The 19675-nt window shown below is 41.9% G+C and overlaps 1 protein-coding gene across 5 annotated transcripts in view; it reads left to right on the forward strand.

Moving 5' to 3' along the window:
- Window positions 1–18674, forward strand: part of OCLN (occludin) — a 30773-nt gene extending 12099 nt beyond the window's left edge. For all 5 annotated transcript variants that reach the window (XM_035099561.3, XM_035099557.3, XM_035099559.3 and 2 more), the window contains exons 5-9: window positions 6477–6616; window positions 10632–10826; window positions 12625–12796; window positions 14705–14746; window positions 16315–18674. In XM_035099561.3, coding sequence (XP_034955452.2) covers window positions 6477–6616; window positions 10632–10826; window positions 12625–12796; window positions 14705–14746; window positions 16315–16416 — 651 coding nt within the window. In that variant the 3' untranslated portion in view covers window positions 16417–18674. The remainder of the gene's footprint in view (window positions 1–6476; window positions 6617–10631; window positions 10827–12624; window positions 12797–14704; window positions 14747–16314) is intronic.
- Window positions 18675–19675: the final 1001 nt, after the last annotated feature.

The raw sequence follows: 19675 nt of genomic DNA on the forward strand, positions 1-19675 counted from the left end.
TTAGCCATCTCCAAAAACTATAAAAATCTGTCATACGGTAGTTACTGTTGTTGAGTAGTATATTCAATGGCTTATCTAGCACTCTGTATATCCAAGTTGTAAAGCCAGGTTAGGTGGGCTGTTCACAGCTTTTAGAGTGCACATAAAAACACTCTTATATCACCATAGTTCATATGGTAATTACAGACAGTTGTAGCATTCTCTCATTTTGTGGCGGGGGGGGGGGCATATTTAAAAACACTTTGTAATGTAGTTGTACCTTGGAAGTCAAACAGAATCTGTTCCGGAGGTCCGTCCGACTTCCAAAACATTCAAAAACCAAATCGCGGCTTCTAATTGGCTGCAGGAAGCTCCTGCAGCCAATCAGAAGCTGTGGAAGCCCTGCCGGATGTTTGGGTTCCAAAAGAACATTCACAAACTGGAACAATCACTTCCGGGTTTACGGCATTTAAAAAGTTCCAGGGCTTTTGGGATCCAAGGTACCACTGTACAATATATCAACCTAAAATAAAATACATGATTAGGTTTCTGAGATACATGGATGAGTGTTTGATACATCCACATGGCAGGAAATGGAGAATCTTCCTTTTACTTTGATTTTGGCCTAGTTTTGGCAGTAATTATAAACTAGATGTGCAGGGGAAATGAGGATACGAAGCTTCCCGGGACTTGCATAACATTCCTCTGTGTAGGATGTGTACCATGTACAGTAACTCCACCAATGCTGGGCCAGTTTCTGTAATGACAAACCATGGTTTTGCATTGCATGAGCAAGCCTCAGGCTTGCATGCACCCTCCCTTTTTCATGTTCCATTTAATAAGTTATTCAGGATTGCAGCCAATCATGATTTGCTTTTGCATATTTAACAGCAAACTATATTTGCCATAACTCAGGAAGTGTCAGGGAGAGGTGTGAGCATATGTGTAAATACAGGCTTCATTCCTGCATCGCTAAACCATAGTTTGTCTTGTACAGTATATTAATTGAATTGAGGGGATCAGCACGACGACTTCTGGAGTTGCTTATTCAGTGCCTTGGTGTCTTACCAAAGCCGTTTTATGTCCTCAGGCTTACTTTACACCAGGCACCCCCAAACTTTGGCCCTCCAGACGTTTTGGACTACAATTCCCATCTTCCCCAACCACTGGTCCTGTTAGCTAGGGATCATGGGAGTTGTAGGCCAAAACATCTGGAGGGCCACAGTTTGGGGATGCCTGCTTTACACAGTAAATAGACAAACTTAGGTTTGCAACCAAGCATATACTCAACTGGGAGTTGCATCCAATCATGGATGATACATGTGTTTGCATTCAGACTTCATACTTTAGGTGTGCCCTTTTAAATATAATAATGTCAACCACCATACTCTGGTCTCTGCCTGTTCTGCATCACTCTTTAAAACTAGAGGTCATGCATGGATTCCAGTTATGCCAAACAAGAGGATGACTTGCTCCAGCTCTTATAACTTAGGGAAATTGTCTTTTTTACCATGATTTGCATGTTCTCTTTTCTTCTATGCCATAGTCACCACAAGAATCCTGCTTCCAGCTAACATGCTGATACGTGCAATCACTTTTGGTAAATTCAGGCAGTTGAAAATTTTCTAGCCTCCGCCATAGGGAAAATCATTTGGTTCTCATGTAGTACTGATTCTTTACACGCTGGGTCAACAAACCAGCTAAACTAAATAAGTGAGTTCCTTTGACTTTAAGTCAATAGGACAAACTTTGTGCCAATCCAGTTCTCAGGGTTAAATGGTTATTGGAGGTATTCCTTTAAAAAGGGTTGTTGTGTTAATTGGACAGCTATCTTTCATTTGTGGTGTGTGGAAAGTAGATTAAGTTTGAAAAGAATACAATGACTGGGTACATAAGTGAAAACGCTGCTTTCCTAGAAACATTAGCAAAGGAAGAGCTGTAGGTCCATGGTGGAGGCACCCATCTTACATTCAGAGGGTCTCAGGTTTAATCCCTGGTATTTCCAGGTAGGGCTGGGAGAACCCTCCTGGAAACCCTGGAGAGTTGCTGCCAGCCAGTGTAGACAATATGGAGCTAGATGGACCAGTAGTCTTGACTCAGTAGAATGCAGCTTCCTCTTCCTCATGGGGAACTCAGTCATGCAGGAAGATCAACTGATGGTAGTAATGTAAAGTTTCAAAAGACTGCAGAAGGCTCTTTGCAAGCCCTGCATAGGAGGTCCCAAGAGTCATCGCCTGGCATCATTGTGATGTCAGGTGATTGACCAATGAGTGACTCTACCCATCTCTCTGATTTGCCCCACAAGGGGAGATAAGGAACAGATTTTGTCCAGCACACTTAGTCTACCGTACTTGGTCATGATGGCCAAAATAGGGAATTCCTTGCTCTGCATAATCCTCTTAGTCCTTACTCTATTGCAGGCTTCCCCAAACTAAGGCCCGGGGGCCGGATGCGGCCCGCGAGGCTCTTTTATGCGGCCCCGCCACCCACTGCTGCCGCCTGCTCTTAACAGTGTGGCTGCCCACTTCCAGGTTGCTGGAGCGTCGGAAATAGCTTGTGCGCATGCACAAGCGTCATTTCCGGCGCACTTCTGGGCCGGAGGAGGCCCATGTGCATGCGCACAAGCTATTTCTGGTGTTCCAGTGACCTGGAAGTGTGCTGGAAATCGTGAGTGCACACACGTATGGGTGCACGCTCCCACGTGCTTCGGCCCACAGCGCAATTGGTGCTGGCGGCACTGGCCCTCGGCGACGTAAGTTTGGGGACCCCTGCTCTATTGGCTTTCCACTGTAGGCAGACCACCTTTTCCAGCTTGGTTTTTGTTTTCCTTTCCTCTGGTGTCTTGCATTATGCATTGCCATTGTTTTGGCTTTGTTATTGTATATGCCTTTAAAAACATAGAGCAAACTGTGGAAGAATGCCATTTTTTTGGGGGGGGGGGGGAATACCTTTCCCCTTAAAAGCACTTTAAAAAATATCCATGTAAAGTTTGAAAAACCAGCCAAACTGCTCTTTCCCTCCCTGCTCCCTCTGCCCAAAAGAGAACGTTAGGTGAAGACACATAGTCCCTTTGTAAAAGTAGTTACACCCAGCCTCTTGGATGGGGTTGTTGCTGGCATCCCGCTGTCTGGAGACAATGGATTGTGCCTCCAGGGGTGAAGGAAAACTGCTGTGTTAGTAGCATGGAAGTGACCTTCCTGAGGTGCAAGCCTGGGTAGTATTTATGGAGGTCTTGGGCTGCCCAGATGACAAGACCTCTCTGCCTCTGATGTGGTCCAAAGGAAAGTGAAGCAGCAACAGCAGCAGCAGCAGCAGCAGCAACAACAAGTTTTATTATTTGTACTTCACCCATCTGACTGGGTTGCCATAGCCATTCTGGGCAGATTCCAACAAATATAAAAGCATAGTAACATCAGACATATACTTCCCTATGTATTTGGCACCAGCTTGGCTGCAGGAGTCACTGGAAGGAGGCATTGTTGTTGTTGTTTAGTCGTGTCCGACTCTTTGTGACCCCATGGACCAGAGCACGCCAGGCACTCCTGTCTTCCACTGCCTCCCACAGTTTGGTCGGACTCATGTTGGTAGGTTCAAGAACACTTACAAGGCACCAACTTAGCGACTCCAGTCTGAATTTCTATAGGGTTTACTTCTTTGCCTTTTCTTCTGCCAAGTCAGCGGAGGTTTAGACAGTATACTCACAGAACAATTGTCCATACACACGGTTTCACAAAATGCTGAAATTAGAACCATGGTGCTTTCTAGTGTGGTATCCAGATACCGGCAGGGAATATTTTGCCCCATTGGTTAAACTGCAAATCACTGCAGTCCTGTGCAGCTTTGAAGCCAGAACAAATTTGATACAGCCCTATAACTCAGGGGTGGAAAACATCAGCCTGTGTGCCAGATGTAGCCCCTGGGTCTTCCTCATCTGCATCATAAGCATCCCCTTCTTGCTGCACCCCTGCCCTCCAGCTATCAAGCTTGGAAAAAAAGCCTTCAATTATATACAGTTGTCCCCTGGGTTGTAAACAATTCCTTCCCCAGCCAGGACCCCCTGTGCTGCAATTAGGCTTGAAAGACTTCCAAACAACAGAAGCCTAATTGTGATGTAGGGGAGGGGCTTTCTACTCTCCCCCCCCCCCAGGCAGAGCTTGGGAGGAGAGTTAACCCTTCGGTCCCCAACTGTGATCCCAGAAAATCCCTGCTTGCAGGTAGGCTAAGGTTTCTTTCCATCCTAATTGTTGTTAGCGGTTTGGGGTTTGTTTGTTTTTACCCACTTCAAAATCTTTTTAAAAAGCATGTGTGAGCAGGGGGTGGGGTAGCCATGCCCCACTTTTGGCATGCAGCCCTCCCCACAGACAACAGGAAAAGCAGCTGTTGAGCTGAAGAAGGCTCCCTGCCAATACTTAGCCATCAATCTCTCGTGGTCAGAGCTGCTCCAATTCATGCAGAGAAATTTCTGCCTAGTGGGTGTTTTATGCCTTAAAAGAGAACTACGTGTGTTCTGTGTCTCTTGATATGAGTGGTACACTCCATATGTAACTCCTGCCCCACCTCAGAATGGCATGACTAGAATTATTTAGCAAGATGTCACAGCCAGGGTGGCTGCCCCCACCCACACTGTTTTTATGACATGGTATCTTATAGTTGGAATTGTTATTACAAATTCTGCCACCTTGGGCTGAACATTCCTGAGACTGGGTGATTTCATTTGTTCATGCATCAGCCTGGAAACTGACCTGGATCGCTCTGGATTGATATTCTGGGTCTTGCCTTCAGCCAGCATGCCTGGGGGTCAGAGCTGCATCATGGGAAGCTCTTTGAACTGAGAAGTTGGCTGATAAGAGAGCCACTCACTCAAGGGAGAGGCACTTGGATTCTGCTCTGGGCAGTCTGCTTTGGGTGAGGTCAGCGAGGGTGCAGAGAGCTGAGCCTTTTCTGTGGAATGCATTTCCCAGAGTGGGCTCCCTGGCTCCCTTGGTGATAGCTTGTTGCTGAGAGGTGAAATTGTGGCTCTGGTTGAAAGCTTTTCCTACTGGCTGACTTGGTTTGTGTGTTTAAGCTTGCTTAAGCTTTTAATTAGCCAGTTATGTTTTGATGTCTGAGTTATTCCTGGACTACTGGGTTGGTTTGTTTGTTTTTCATTTTAGTGCGATAGTTGTTTATATTGATTTTTTTAAAATGAACCTTAATGTGTGCATTTCATCACCTGCTGTTGTTCTACAGCAGAGAAGGTGACTAAATGCCTGTATTTTCCTGATGAGTCAAGAAAGAGGATTCCCCAGTGGGAAGCTCTTGGTGTTCTTGGTGTGGGATACTGGGAATTCTCAGGCTCCATCAACAGGCATATAAAAGTCACTGCAATAGGTCCAATTCAAGTAAACAGTTGTGGTAGCAGGAACCAGTACAACAAGTCCTGCTAGAACAATGGGTCTCCCCCTCCCCCGGTCTCCTACCCCTGAGCACCCTGGGCACCCCCAAACAGCTCTGGGAGAACCTCAGAACAGTACACAAGGGGAAGGGAATATCATTTGTTCTAGTAAGCAGGAATGCTTGTGCTGACGAGCAGACATAATAGTGAGATGTTGAATTCAAGTTCAGCATTTGTTCCAGTTGTAGTCCCGTGTGTGAGGGGCTCTTGAGAATGACTTCTCTAGAAAGGTGTCTCATCTCGGATCTCTTTACCTGTGCGTCAGACTAAGAATACATGATCACTGTGCATCCCATTCTGCAACAAACAAAAACACCCATGTGATGGCTGAATGGCAGAGACTCCGAAGTGACATATGCATTAGCGGCTTAAATCATAGCAAGGTTGTTTCTTCTGCTGCATTTCAAGTCTCATTTGCACATTGCTGTATGCACCAAAGAAGGGACAGGAATGTGCATTGCCTGTTAGGTTTCCCCACCCCAGCAACTCCCCAAACCCTTATTCAGGAAGCTGTAATCTGCACACGCACAATGGCTGTTTAACTGTGGTTTAAATTTGTAAATTGGATGGAAGCTTGTATGAGGCATTAAACAGCAGTATTTCTCAAACCCCTACAGGATATATATTGATAGTGGCTAACGTCATGCGTGCACAGTTTCAAACACCAGCAATGGGAGCGCACTGGAGCCAGAGTGAATCTGTACAAAGCCCTATTCTCAACATGCACATTTGAGGCAGCCTTAGTTTGGTGCAAAATTTTGGCATTTGAAAAACAGCATAATTCTCCCTTGAGTGTAGTTGCTTATTATAACCCCTTTGGGCAGAGAGAGCTGGCAGGCAACCTGTTCTTTAGTTGTGCATTGTGGGCTCAGCTCTCTACTGTGGTGTCTAATCCTTTCTTTAAATACCCAAAGGGATAATGTTTTTCCCCCTGACATTTTGTGCCATTTAAGAATCTGAAATGCAGTCAATTAAAAGCTGAGGGAAGTATTCTGCTTGCTCTGGGATGATGGTATCCTGTTCAGTATTATGTGTTTATCTTAACACATGTACGTCCTTCCAGGTGAAGAACATAAATCCGGAGCCAGCAGTACCTTCGCCTGTAGCTGACTATACAGATCGAGTTGCAAGTTCTGTGGGTTACTCGGTTTCTGAGGTTCCTGTACAACAGATATATAATGACAATAGCTACAGAGCTACTCCGTAAGTATAAATGTTCCTGTTTTTTACTGCTTGAATGGACACAATGCAATAGAAAGACCACACAGGATCAATATTAAGCAATTCAAAGCAGGTTGTGATATCATTCCCACCCCCCTTCGGAACATTAACCAGTTACTAAGATTCCTGTTGACAAAACACTAACACTGACCTGCAGTGGAAAGGGGTGGGGGGGCAGTAACAGTGGCAGATTTAGGGGAGTGTAACTGGTTCACCTGCACTGGGTACCAAATTTTGGCATTACACAGGGTGCCACTGAAATTTGAAAGCCCAAATTCTGACACTGGCGGTAATCCCAGGATCTGAATTACAACTTTGTTTGGATCATGAGTTAGTTTACGTGAACAGCTGGCAGATAGGTGTAGCTATGTTGAGGATGGGGTGAAGGGTTAATTCTCCAGAAGAGGGGGATAAAGAAATGTATCACTGCTGCTCTGTTGTATTTAAACGTAATGTTTTTATGGTTATTGTATGTGCTAGGTGATTTTCTTATGTGAAGTGCTCTAGATTAGAGGGGATAGGAAAACTTCAATAAATAAATAACTCTTGGATCTGACCTGTCCAGAGAGTTAAGAGACAAGGGTGTTTGAAAAAAGAAAAAAGGATACTGTTGATCCTCATCTCGTAGCTACTTATCACTTTGTCATATGCAGGATTTACAGGGGAAACTCGGAAAATTAGAATATTGTCGAAAGCTGCATTTATTTCAGTAATGCAGCTTATTTCTTATCTTTCTTTGAATTTTTACAAATGCTTTCTTTTGGAAATTCCACAGTAATAAAACAAATAGTTACAATAAAACAAAAATAAACATTGCTATTGCATTTCATTAATTACATTCCATTTATAATTGATCTGCCTAACAACAAATAATTACAATTACAACAAATAAAGACTTGACATATCTTGCTTTGCATGTCATGCATCTATCTCATATTTTGGTTTCAACTTTTAAGTTGCATTACTGAAATAAATGCACTTAATGACGATATTCTAATTTTCTGAGTTTCACCTGTATTTGTTAGTGTTTAACAGGGATGTGCATAGCTTTTTTCTTTTCAGTGTTTATTCTGAGGTAAAAGCAAGGCTTGATGCCTGAGTGGGTATACATTCCAAGGTATGCAGACCTAACAATAAAAGTGCAAATATTTTATGAAGTGTAGAATGTGCACATTCACACTCACACATCCTGAGAGAACAGGCAAAGGCCTTGTGATTTTAGGAGCGTAGTTTCATGGTTACACTGCTGTTTACTTTTCATGTGTGTCCTCCACTGTTTAATAAGTATTTGGATAAGGATAACTAATCCGCATTTTGATAACCTAGGAAGTAAACATACACTTACAGTCCTCTGCAAGCAAGTCTTGCTGAGTTCTGTGGGACTTCTTGTCAGATAAAGGCATAGGATTACAGACTTAGTCCCTTGGGTGTATTGTTCTTTCACTGTTGCACCCTGCATTTCATAGCATTTTGTAAGGGAATTTATGATGAAAACAATAACATAAAGCCAACACCTAGAAACATTAAAGCAGCACTAAGAATCCTAACTCTAGGGATTTTTAAAGAATGAGCAGTACTATCCTGTCTTCCTTCATGCATCTTGTAAATACTGAACAGCTTTTTTTTTTTTAAAGATTCTTGCTGATTGACTCCCAAGTTCTTGGGTGTGTGGAAATTTTTAAAAAGCTTTTAATCAAGAGCCAATATCAACTTAGGGGTGTGTTGGGAGAGCGTTAAGCATAGTGATTTGAAAGAATCATGTTATCCTCTGGGCTTGTAGAGGTTGCTTGAAGAGGTTGCTCCTCTTGTAATATTCTCTGGCTGCATTGTTTGGAAAACTGACTTGCTTCCATTGCCCACTTGCTCATCAAGTGTTCCTTACATCAGGTAATATGCCCTCCAGATGTTTTGGACTAGAACTCCCATCAAGGCTAGCAAGCATGACCAACGGCAGGAATTAATGGGAATTGCAGTCCATAACATCTGGAGGGCATCATATTGGCTACCACTGCCCTAGGTGATGTATTGGTGGTTTATCATAACTTTGCCCCCATGTATCACCTTTTAATTGGGTTCAAGAGGAACTGGTGATCAGAAAATATGTCATTCATCCAGCTTGCCTTTGTAACTTATGTTTTGTCTGGCAGATAGCCATAGTTGAACTTGTTAGTTATTGTGTTTATAAATAAACATAATGGAATAAGGACAGTCCTTGCATACATATTACATGAAATAGTGCTGTAATGAAAGGTTGTCAAAGGTTGATGGCCATATTTTGAGAGGTGCAGCAACATCACCTTGCTTGCAGATTTAGCTCACAAGTGAAGATTTCATAATGTTCTCAGTCTCTATATTGAATGAAATAAAAACACTGCATTCATTGGGCGGGGGTGGGTGGGGCGGCTTGTCACATTACAGTAGTAGCATTCAGAAGTTTCACAACCATGTCTTAACCTAGAATACGTATGTAAGTCCCTCGGTCATCTGGGGTCTAATTTCAGAAAATAAATTGACCAGGGCGGGGGGCCAATATTTTTATCGCCATGCATTGGAAAGTGTTCTACCAGCCCAGTCAAGTTTTTTTGTAGCTTAGAAGTGGGCAGGGATCACCCTTGCGCAGATAGGAGAAGATGTGTTCCCCACCACCTTCAAGCTAGAAAGGAAGGCTATGTTGCTAAAACACTCATCATGGCATGGCAGGCAAACCAGCTAGAGAGGAAGGTTTGGGGCAGCTGTTTGACTGGTGCTCAAGCCACCTCAACTAGTCCCTGCTAAAACCAACTCCTGTTCTCTTACCCCAGTTCCCCAAAAATAGAGCTGGAAATTGTGCCTGACTTCCCATGGAGACACAGCATAAGATATGAATGAATGAATGAATGAATTTATTAATACGGTCACAGACCAGCTTCAGCACACGCAATATCACGAATCAAGACACAGCATAAGGTCAATTACTACAGCTGCAACTCTATGCCTGTTAACCTAGGAGTAAGACCCAATGAATGCAACGAGACTGATTTTCAAATAAATATACCCAGGATTGCACTGAAAGCAAAAGGCAAGGTCCTAGAAACCACACCATTTTGGCTATCAGGGCCAGCCAAAATGTGCCTCACCCAAGTTGTGCCACTCTTGTTTTGTCACTTAAAGACTAAGTTAAATGTAAACCACCTTCACACGTCTTAGGGTGGTTTACATAATTTTGTTATGAATATTGGTATGACCCTCCCCAAACCTGCCCCCAAAGTGCGGCTATAGCAGGGAGGGTCAGAACCATACTCATAGTAAAATTTAATTTTAAAGACATGACGAAACACAGAAGATGATGAGGGAAACTAAGGCAGGATTTATGTCTGGTGGTTTTACTTGCACAGACTGAGGTTTGCTTACAGAAGGATCTGAGGACTGTTGTGTGTGTGCCAAAGGAAACAATAATTAATACCATTTTGTCTGTTTCTAAACCTTAGATTCTTGAAGTCAACTATTTTCTGTAAATGCCAGGGGGATTAAATGTGTACAACTTGTAAAAGGTTGGGATTTTGATTACTCTGATGGTTGACAGCATACTTAAAGTTAAGGAACGGTCAAGCAAATGTGTGCAACATTTTATTTCATTAAGTTCAGTGTGTGGGTCCCTTTTGTTCCCATTTTAATCATTAGTTTACTAAAGCTGAACAGTACCTCTGAGCCCTTAGAATTACAGGGGTTGCTCTGATTTAACATTTTAAGAAAAGGGTACCAGCTTATGCTACTGAACAGAAAGTATCTGGCATGACTTTGCTGACTTTGTTACCTGCTGCATTAGTCGATCTGACTTAATGCAACAGCTCTTATATAATAATGTCATTTTGTGTGATGAAGAAAATAATCTTAACATTGGGAAAGGTATACTTCAAAGAAAGGAGCCTAGCATTGACAACCAGCAGTCTTTATTTTGTCTCTCTTAATATCTGCTTTGGCATGAAACTGGAAATGAATTGCTCTTGTTTTGTAACAGGATACCTGAAGTGAATTTAACAAAGAGCCCAGTGCCACCTCAGTATGCCAACACTAGCAGTTACAATGGGTCAGCTAAGGAGCCAGCACAAAAAGGAAGAGCAGGAAGAGCAAAGAGAACCTACACCGAGAACTATGATGCAGATTATACCACTGGAGGAGAGTCTTGTGATGAACTGGAGGAGGACTGGGACAGGTATGGACATTTCCATAAAACTTGGGCATTGGTACCATGTTAATGGCAGCCTGGTTGTAGAGCATCAGTACAGAGGACCCCACTTATTCTAACTCAGATTGATGCAGGTTACAATGAAGGTTTAACACAGGGGTCACCAACCTAAGGCCCATGGGCTGGAATCAGCCCGTGGAGGTCGTTTGACTGGCCCCCGAGCCGCCCCCCGAACTGAGCTGCCTGCTCGCGTGCTGTGCTAAACCAGTGCGGCGCAGGACTCGCTTCCATGGCACTGGAAATCACACCTGTGCTGATGCTGGAAATCTCATCTGCGCATGCGCAGACACCAGAAATTGTGGGCGCGCCCAATCGTGTGCATGATCCAGCCCATGGAGGGATCTCCGCGGGACCGATCCCGCTCAGGCAAGAGGAACCTTGCTGACCCCTGGTTTAACAGGTTGTGTATGTTATGAAGGACACTGGGACACAGTCTTCTACCAACACACTTTCTAGGTTTCCACTCGCATAAATGGAAACTCGATATGAAATTCAGAAGTAACCTACTTGTTAGTGAAAAGCTAGTATTTTAGCAGGTAAAATATAAGTGCAGTGCCTTTCCTACTACTGATGGAAGTATCACTGTCTGTGCTTGAATACAAGTATTTTACATAAATGTGATGGGATTGAAAAATTAGTTGCTGTAGCTTCTGTGTGTTACCTACCTATTAAGGTGTCAATTTTGTATGTTAGGGCAGAGCAGGGAAATGAAGGGAGGTTTAGGCAGATGTCATATTTTGGAACATTATTAGCCTCTGAAAACTGTCTGCTGAAACTGACTCATCCTGAGCTGCTGCTTGTATGCATACTTGGAAGGTCTCTGTTTTTAGAATCTGGTCACAAGAATGTAAGATTTCAGAAATGGCTCTTCCTGTGTTTCAGTGATATGATTCAGTTGGTTAAAAGTTCTTGGATCACTGTTTAAATAGGTGAAACTGACCAGTGATTAAATAAATATACCGCACGCTAATCAGATTAGTAACAAAGTTAGTGAAATTCTTGATTAATGGTCCTTTTTGTAAGTAAAACTTAAAGTAACCGATTTTCAAAATACAAGAGGTACAAATGAAATGCACTCTAGCTACTCTTTATGTAACCTGAGATAGAAACTCAAGTGTGTTATGCGTAACTATGGCAACTCATGCGGTCAGCCAAGATAATGAAGTATGAAGGAAAGCTTGCATTGCTTGTTAAGTAAACAGTGGCCTTTCCATGCATGTGCCCAATCAACGTGCAAAAAAACATAGTATGTGGAATACATATTGTGCGTGTGTGGGAGAGAGAGATTTTCTTGGATAACTATATGTACATGGAAAGAAGATGGAGCCCAAAATAGTGGTGGTAATTTCTAGGAACTGAAGTCTTGCTGAAGGAGAGTTGCAAATGGTCTACCATCATTACTTTATATAGGGTTGTTACTCAGTATAAAAACTACTGTATAACAATATGCATACCATAAGCACGTTGGTACGTTGCCTGTCTGGTTCTCCTTCATTTCATGACTGCAAAAAATAGGAAGTGTTCAGTGAAATACTTGTGTAGTCCATTTGATCAAATCAAGTTATATAGATTGTAAAGTTCATTTCAAAAATATGCTGTGATATTGTTTGTTAAATTACATTTTTAAGACAAGTGTTGCAATATTCTGCAGAAACCGTTGACATGAAGTAACTTTCTATATAAACAAATGCTAAATCAGCAAGTCTCTCTGCAACTGCCCACTCCATTTCTACAAACAATGCCATTTGAATCATTATTCATCCAGGGAATATCCACCTGTATCATCGGATCAACAAAGGCAAGCATACAAGCGAGATTTCGATGCAGGTCTACAAGAATACAAGCGGTTGCAAGCAGAGCTTGATGAAATCAGCAGAGAAATTTCTCGTCTTGATAAAGAATTGGATGACTACCCTGAAGACAGTGAAGAATATAGGGTAATTTCATTCATTGAAATATATTATGATATAAGAGTGTTGCTTTAGTGGTACATACACCTTTTGCTTCTTGAGAGAATTTTGGACATTAGAATTATGTCTGCATCTGCACATGTGCTGTAATATGCACTAAATTTGCTTGCATCCCATCTCCCAGAACTACAGTCCAGCTAAGGCTGTGCAGGGTGGGATATCCCTCCAGATGTTGTCAGATTCCAACTCCCATCAACCCCACCCAGCATGGATGATGGGCATTGCATTGGACATCATATTTGTCATGCAGAAGGACCCAGGTTCCATCCTTGGCATCTCCACTTAAAACATTCTTAAGCAATAGGTCAAGGAAAGAGCTCTGCCTTGAAGAGTCACTGAAAAGAGCAAAAGTTTGGTGAAGTGACTCAGTGGTGTTCTGGTGAAGGCAAATTTGTATTTTTTTATGGATCTTCGTTGTTTTTTTGAAATGTGGCTTTTGATGTTGAGCACAATATAAGAAGCCTATGGACAACTATTATTAGTCCCGTATGCTTTCCCCTTAAAAAATCACAGGCTATTAAAGCCTGTGGTACTGTAATTAAAAAGGAACCAGGAAAGAAACTCATAATAATCAATGCAGTGTTTGTTGAAACCAACTCTAACCTTAGGCTTCCCTTAGGCTATCAGGCATAGGCAACCTTGGCTCTCCAGATGTTTTGGAACTACCGGTACAACTCCCATGATCCCTAGCTAACAGGGCCAGTGGTCAGGGATCATGGGAGTTGTAGTTCCAAAACATCTGGAGAGCCAAGGTTGCCTATGCCTGGGCTTAGGTGGCTGTAAGCAGTTTTCCCTTTCCGAAGAAAGGATGTTGCTCTTTGACCTGAAAAGACAGATATATAATTTACTGTAATGTAGAAAGCAGTCCTTAATACTAATACTGACTGGGACTCAAATGCCTGTAGCTTTAGAGGAAGTAACATGCTTGATAAACCAACTTTCTAACCTACTTCATCCAACAAGAATCCCAAGTGTTGTGGGAGTTGGCAACGTGGAAAGTATTTAATGTTGGTGACCTCTGAGGAAGACTTATGGGCCTGACTGCACAATGTTTGCTGCTTCCTTTTTCTTTCTGAATGATCTGAGTCAGCTTTTGAGTGAATACACTGATAAATAATGGGATATTTTTCTCTGTCTCCTTTCCTGCTGCTTGTTGCTCAATCCCCTTTTCTAGCCTCTTTAGCAAAGATAGAGACTCTGGCCCTTGTCTGCGGTCAATCACTCTAGACTCCTACAGTGGCTATCTCTGACCCCCCCCCCAAATAACCTATCAGCTAGCTTCCTGGAAAACGCTCCTTATTTAGGCTGAATTAAACCATTACTCCATCCATCCCAATGTTGTCATCTTTGATTGGTGGTGGCTTATGGGGGGTTATAGGAGTCAAGGAAGCTGCCTTAAAAAGAGTCAGACCATTTGTCTGTCTATTTGAGTATTGCCATTCCTGGGCTTCAGACACGAGTCTTTGCAAGCTTTACTTGGAGATGTTGGGAATTGAACCTGGGACATTCTGCATGCAAAGCCCGTAGGTTATCACTGAACTATGCCTCTCCTCCCCCACTCCCAAATAGTGTGTGGTCTCCACTCCAGTCCATATTTGTGAAGGATCAGAGGAGATGGGAACTCCTTGAGATAAACAGTCCTGCTTGCAAGCTTTCCATAGGGATCTGTTTGAGAAAGGAATGGTGGCCCAGATGGGCCTTTGGCCTGATCCAGGCGGACTCTCCTTATGTTCCTGCAGCTGTTCTTGTCACCAACAAAGATATTGGTTTAATAGTTAAATATTTATACATGCATCATAACGAAGCCTGCCTCCATTCTGCTTTTGATTTTTGCTAGTGTTTGTGTTATCTGATTTGAGTTATTTTTACTTGTAGTCTGCTGCTGAAGAATACAACCGACTGAAGGATATAAAGGCAGTAAGTAGTTTACTTAAGTAATCCCTGCGAAAACCAAGATATCTCCTGTTGCAGCAGGCTGTGTAACCCACTTTGAAAGAAGTACGGCTGGATTGTCAATTTTTGCAGACTTGAAGTGGCTGCTTCCTGAAACCTGTTGCAATTGTTGTTGTCTTCTAAAAAGCTTGTGGTGTTTATTCAAAAACACTAGTCACTGCAGTATTCCACAAACAACAATATTCTGGAGATCCCGAGCCATAAGGTGGCTAGATTGGCCTCTACTAGGGCCAGGGTTTTTTCAGTATTGGCCCCAACTTGGTGGAACGCTCTTTCACAGGAGACCAGGGCCCTGCGGGATTTGTCATCTTTCCACAGGGCCTGCAAGAAAGAGCTGTTCCGCCTGGCCTTTGGGGTGGACTTAGTCTGACCCCTGTGTTTTTCCTCCCTCATGGCTTGAATTTGACTACTCAAAATGAGGCTGCATTTTAAATTTTAATACTGTATTTTAATCTGTATTTTAATTAATTGCTTTTTATGTTTTATTGTAATTTTATTGGTGTGAGCCGTCCTGAGCCCGGTTCTGACTGAAAATTTATTATTATTATTATTATTATTATTATTAAGAGAGAGGACAAATCACACCCCAGAGTTTGGCAGAAGGCTAAGATCTGTTTTGGCTTTATACTGTCCAGGTACAAGCTCATAGCCATAGCAAGCCTCTGCCTCCCAGCTCCAGCTCTTAAAACTTTGGCTCTGACCTGATGGGTATTCCAAAATTCAGACCACTTTTCAGGTTGTAGAGGCAGAGCAAGGGAAGGCCGAGGTTGGGCTTGCATCTGTCCCTGTCAAATACAGAGCCAAAGTATGTTCAGACTCTAGCTGTTTGGGGTGCTTCCCTCCCTGCACCAATATTGGACAGAATCTAATGTTGGGTGTGTCCTGTCTCTTTTAAAACTGAAGCACAGCTATTGGACTGCCATACATGTTCCTTCTGTTTACTTTTTTTCTTTTTAAGAAATTTTCATTGGTTTTTAAACAAAAGCAATAACCATTGAACTCTTTATCTAGCTCTGCATCCAAGGGTGCTTGTTTTATGCATTGTCTTTAGACATTTACACATTCAAAATTCAAACTCATGTGTTCATGAGGTCATATCCCTTGGTGCCTATTCTGCTTATTCATTGTTTTAAGGGCTTCATAAAACTATTGAGAGTTTCAGAATAGGCTCATTTGTCTCTTCTGACAGTGATCACTTTGAATGAGTAGGACAGTACAGTGGTACCTCTACTTACGAATTTAATGTGTTCCGAACACACATTTGTAAGTCGAAAAAATTTGTAAGTCGAATCCCATAGGAATGCATTGGGAGAAAAAATTCGTAAGTCGAAGCAACCCTATCTAAAAATTCGTAAGTAGAAAAAATCCTATCTAAACCGCATCCAAGATGGCGGACGGAGCTCCATTTGTAAGTAGAAAAATTTGTAAGTAGAGTTATTTGTAAGTAGAGGTACTACTGTATATTATTCTAGCATTTTTAAGATGAAATATGATTTATTTCATTTATTAACAGTTTTCATTCTGTGTTTTAGTCAACAGACTATAAGAACCGCAAAGCTCACTGCAAGGTACTAAAGAGCAAACTGGCACACATCAAGAGGATGGTCAGCGATTATGACAGACGGAAGTCATAACAAGAAGACAGACAGACAGCCTGGTTGCTTAAATATGTTAATTTTCATAAAGGTGGGACATGATTGTGTTGGACCACAGGTAATGATTTCACCAATACAACACTTGTGCCATGTTTACTATGAAGTATGAAATTGAGCACTCAGTATATGAGACCTCTTATTGTTTCACTGAGTCAAGGAATTTCACCACTCATCACATCAGGTTCATCCGTTTTAACATGTAGTGGGCATCTTCCTGTCCTTTGTCTGCGATGACTCATACTCCATTCACCTCTGTATGTCACATCTTATTTTTAAAAGCAGTTGAGAAATGTCCCCCCCCCCCAAATGATCTTCTTGCTCCCCCCCCCAAAAAAACCCCAGTCCCTTTCTTAAAGATTTATTGCCACATTGTATCCTTCTAAATGCCATTCATAGTGTGGTCTGGGTGCTTCTTCCGAAAGGTATGTTTCTTCATTATTTTGTTTTCGAAACATAGCAACCGATTTTCCTTGTAAATGTCAAAATATTAAGAATTGTATGTTTTAGATGTTGATCATTCTGTATGGTATCATCAATGTCAATGTGAAACTAAATGTAAATATATCTATTATTTTTTTTAAAATAACCACTTGTATTGTAGGGAATGTTTCCATTGTACAAATGTAGCTTTGAGTAGCAATGTTTTGACTCTTAATATCTTCTGTGGATTGACTTTTGAGTTGTATCTGAGTATGTAAAAAAGGATCAACTACAACTAGACTGGTTCTTCTAAGTTGCCAAAGCCCGGACCACTCTACAGTACAGTAAAACAGTTTTGCCATAGCCAAATAAGAATGGAAACCAAAGTATAATCTGATCATTTTATAAACATGTGGGTGCTCCTTTTTGAATGTTGTGTTTAACAAAAGCACAGTTGCTTAGGGGAACCCAGTGAAAATCCGAATGAAGCGTATACTTACTGAGATCCAGTGCTCTCTTAGGTCAGTTCTTGGCACACTCCACGCATGTTGTAGCGCTAATGCAATAGCCATTAGTTCTCCAAGAATTGTATTGTCCCCCTTTCCCAAAACGAAACAACACCTGAAGTTGCAAACAAGCCATTGTTGACATTAACTGCACCTTGTCAGTTTAGATAACATAACAAGCTGTGGCTAAGTCTCCCAGCTCCACTTCACACGTGTGCTGGTGACTGGGAGTGGCGGCATTTGAGATGAAGACTTTGCTGCATAAGTTCTCATTAAACTATGGTTTAGCTTGACATCTGAACCAGGAAACTGGTTCCATGAGATTAAGCTACTAATCTACATTAGCATATTAAGGCTAAAGTTTAACAACTTAGGTTTTTTTCAAAGTCATATTTCACACATTATTTTGATATGTTCATGCCAAGGTAATCCCTTTTTTAGTCAAACCAAAATACAACAAAAAGGTGTGTAAGCTTCCTATTTTGTGACACTTTTGACAATAACGAATAATACAAATTTTTGCATTTTTCTTGTGGGCAGACTTATTTACTTATTTCTTTGCTACAGTTACTGTAGCTCAGTTTTAAACACAACAGACTCACACCCTGCATGCATTTAACTTGTGTGAATACAGCTTTATGTGCCTGGCAGCCGGTCAGCTGACATCACACAAATTAAATGCACACAAGGCAGAGAGCTGTTACGTTCTCAGATTTGCTTACTGGGCTTTGGAAGACTATCATGTGTTCTGGAGGCCTCCTCAAGATCTTGTTGGGACTTTTGTGAGGCTTAAAAGGCCCACTCGGCATACCAGCTTCAGAAGAAGGGGAGGGGTGGTCATGCTGGGGGTGGTTCAGGGATTGTTCTGACTATATGTTGTTTTGGCTTTATAAATGTAACCCCTGAGCAACTTGCGAGTCTACTGTAGCTGCATTGTCAATCACAGCACAATATTATCCATGTCTGTTAGTGGAATATAGATGCTGTCTAATCTTCATGCATTCCATGGTAATTAAAAATGGCAGTTTTTTGTTCAGAAAAGGCCACAGTTGTAGTCGGCCATTCTGCAGCTCTGGCTTGCACTGCTTTGGGGGAAAGTATATTTGCCTGAACCCAAGACTCTATAGATAACAGACAATGTTCACAAGGATTTTAATGGACTGAATAAAGAAAAACAAATTCCTTGAATTTAGCAAAAGAATGGAAAGTGTGCTTTTAATTTGTCTTAATTGGAACATCATAACTGTGTACATACTGGCTGATTTGTATTTTTGTTATATGGTGTCAATAAAATAATGTGCTTAATACGAATTCACTAGTGATTGAGATGGGAGTGCTTGGACATTTCCTTTATTGCATGCTCCATTGCTAAGGGGTTTTTGGGGGGGGGAGGGGTTTCATGAACTATGTATGAACTTCCAGAGTGGCAGCTGTGTTAATCTATTGTGGCAAAAATTAAATTAAAAAGAGGTACAGTATGTGCTTCCTTAAGACTAACAGATCTATTGTAGCTTAAGCTTTCATGGAGCAAAGTATGTCACTGGATGCACATGATGAAGTGGACTATTAATCCACAAAAGCTTGTGCTACAAATAGCTGTGTTAGTCTAAAGGTGTCACAGGAGCCTTTCAACAACAGAATATCCTACATTATGAAATCTCTGCCACATATGAAAATACTACTACAGCCCTTCCAATGTAAGCCCTGATCTGTACTCTCATGTGTGGGAGCGGGGAGGTCAAGTACCACCCAGACAATAATATTATTTTCACAATATTAGACATACTGAAAATACCCTGTCTTAGTTCTGGTTGTTGAATATTGGACCTGGTGGGGCTGCTTGACAACCAGAGGTCATGTTGTTCAGGTTTTCTTTCTGTCCTCCTCTTTGCAAAGATACTGGACACTTAAGCATTGCAGTTATACAAATACTTCGCACCTAATGAAGCCAATTTTGTCTTGTCTTTGGTTCAGAAGGGGCCCCTGCTGCCACAATCGCTTTTTTCTTGAGAGGAAAAAATGTGCCCTCCACCTGTTCTGATTTCCCCCTTTTGCAAAGAAACAGTAGGCACTTAAAACACTGCAGTTGTATAAATACTTAGGTATATGCTACCTTTGTTCTGAAGAAATTTATGCTATCAGTTTCTAGTGTGGGTTCATGCAACAATAACCACATTACTCAGAAGTAAACTACACTTAATTTAATGAGGATTGCTCCTTGATGCATATGTACACCATTGCACTATGTGGCTATCTGCTGTGAATGCTTCAGAAATAAATGGCGCAAGCATGTACAGAGTGCACCAGTCTTG

This window comes from Zootoca vivipara, chromosome 10 (assembly GCF_965207765.1).
Source record: "Zootoca vivipara chromosome 10, rZooViv2.hap1.1, whole genome shotgun sequence".
NCBI classification, from domain to species: domain Eukaryota; kingdom Metazoa; phylum Chordata; class Lepidosauria; order Squamata; family Lacertidae; genus Zootoca; species Zootoca vivipara.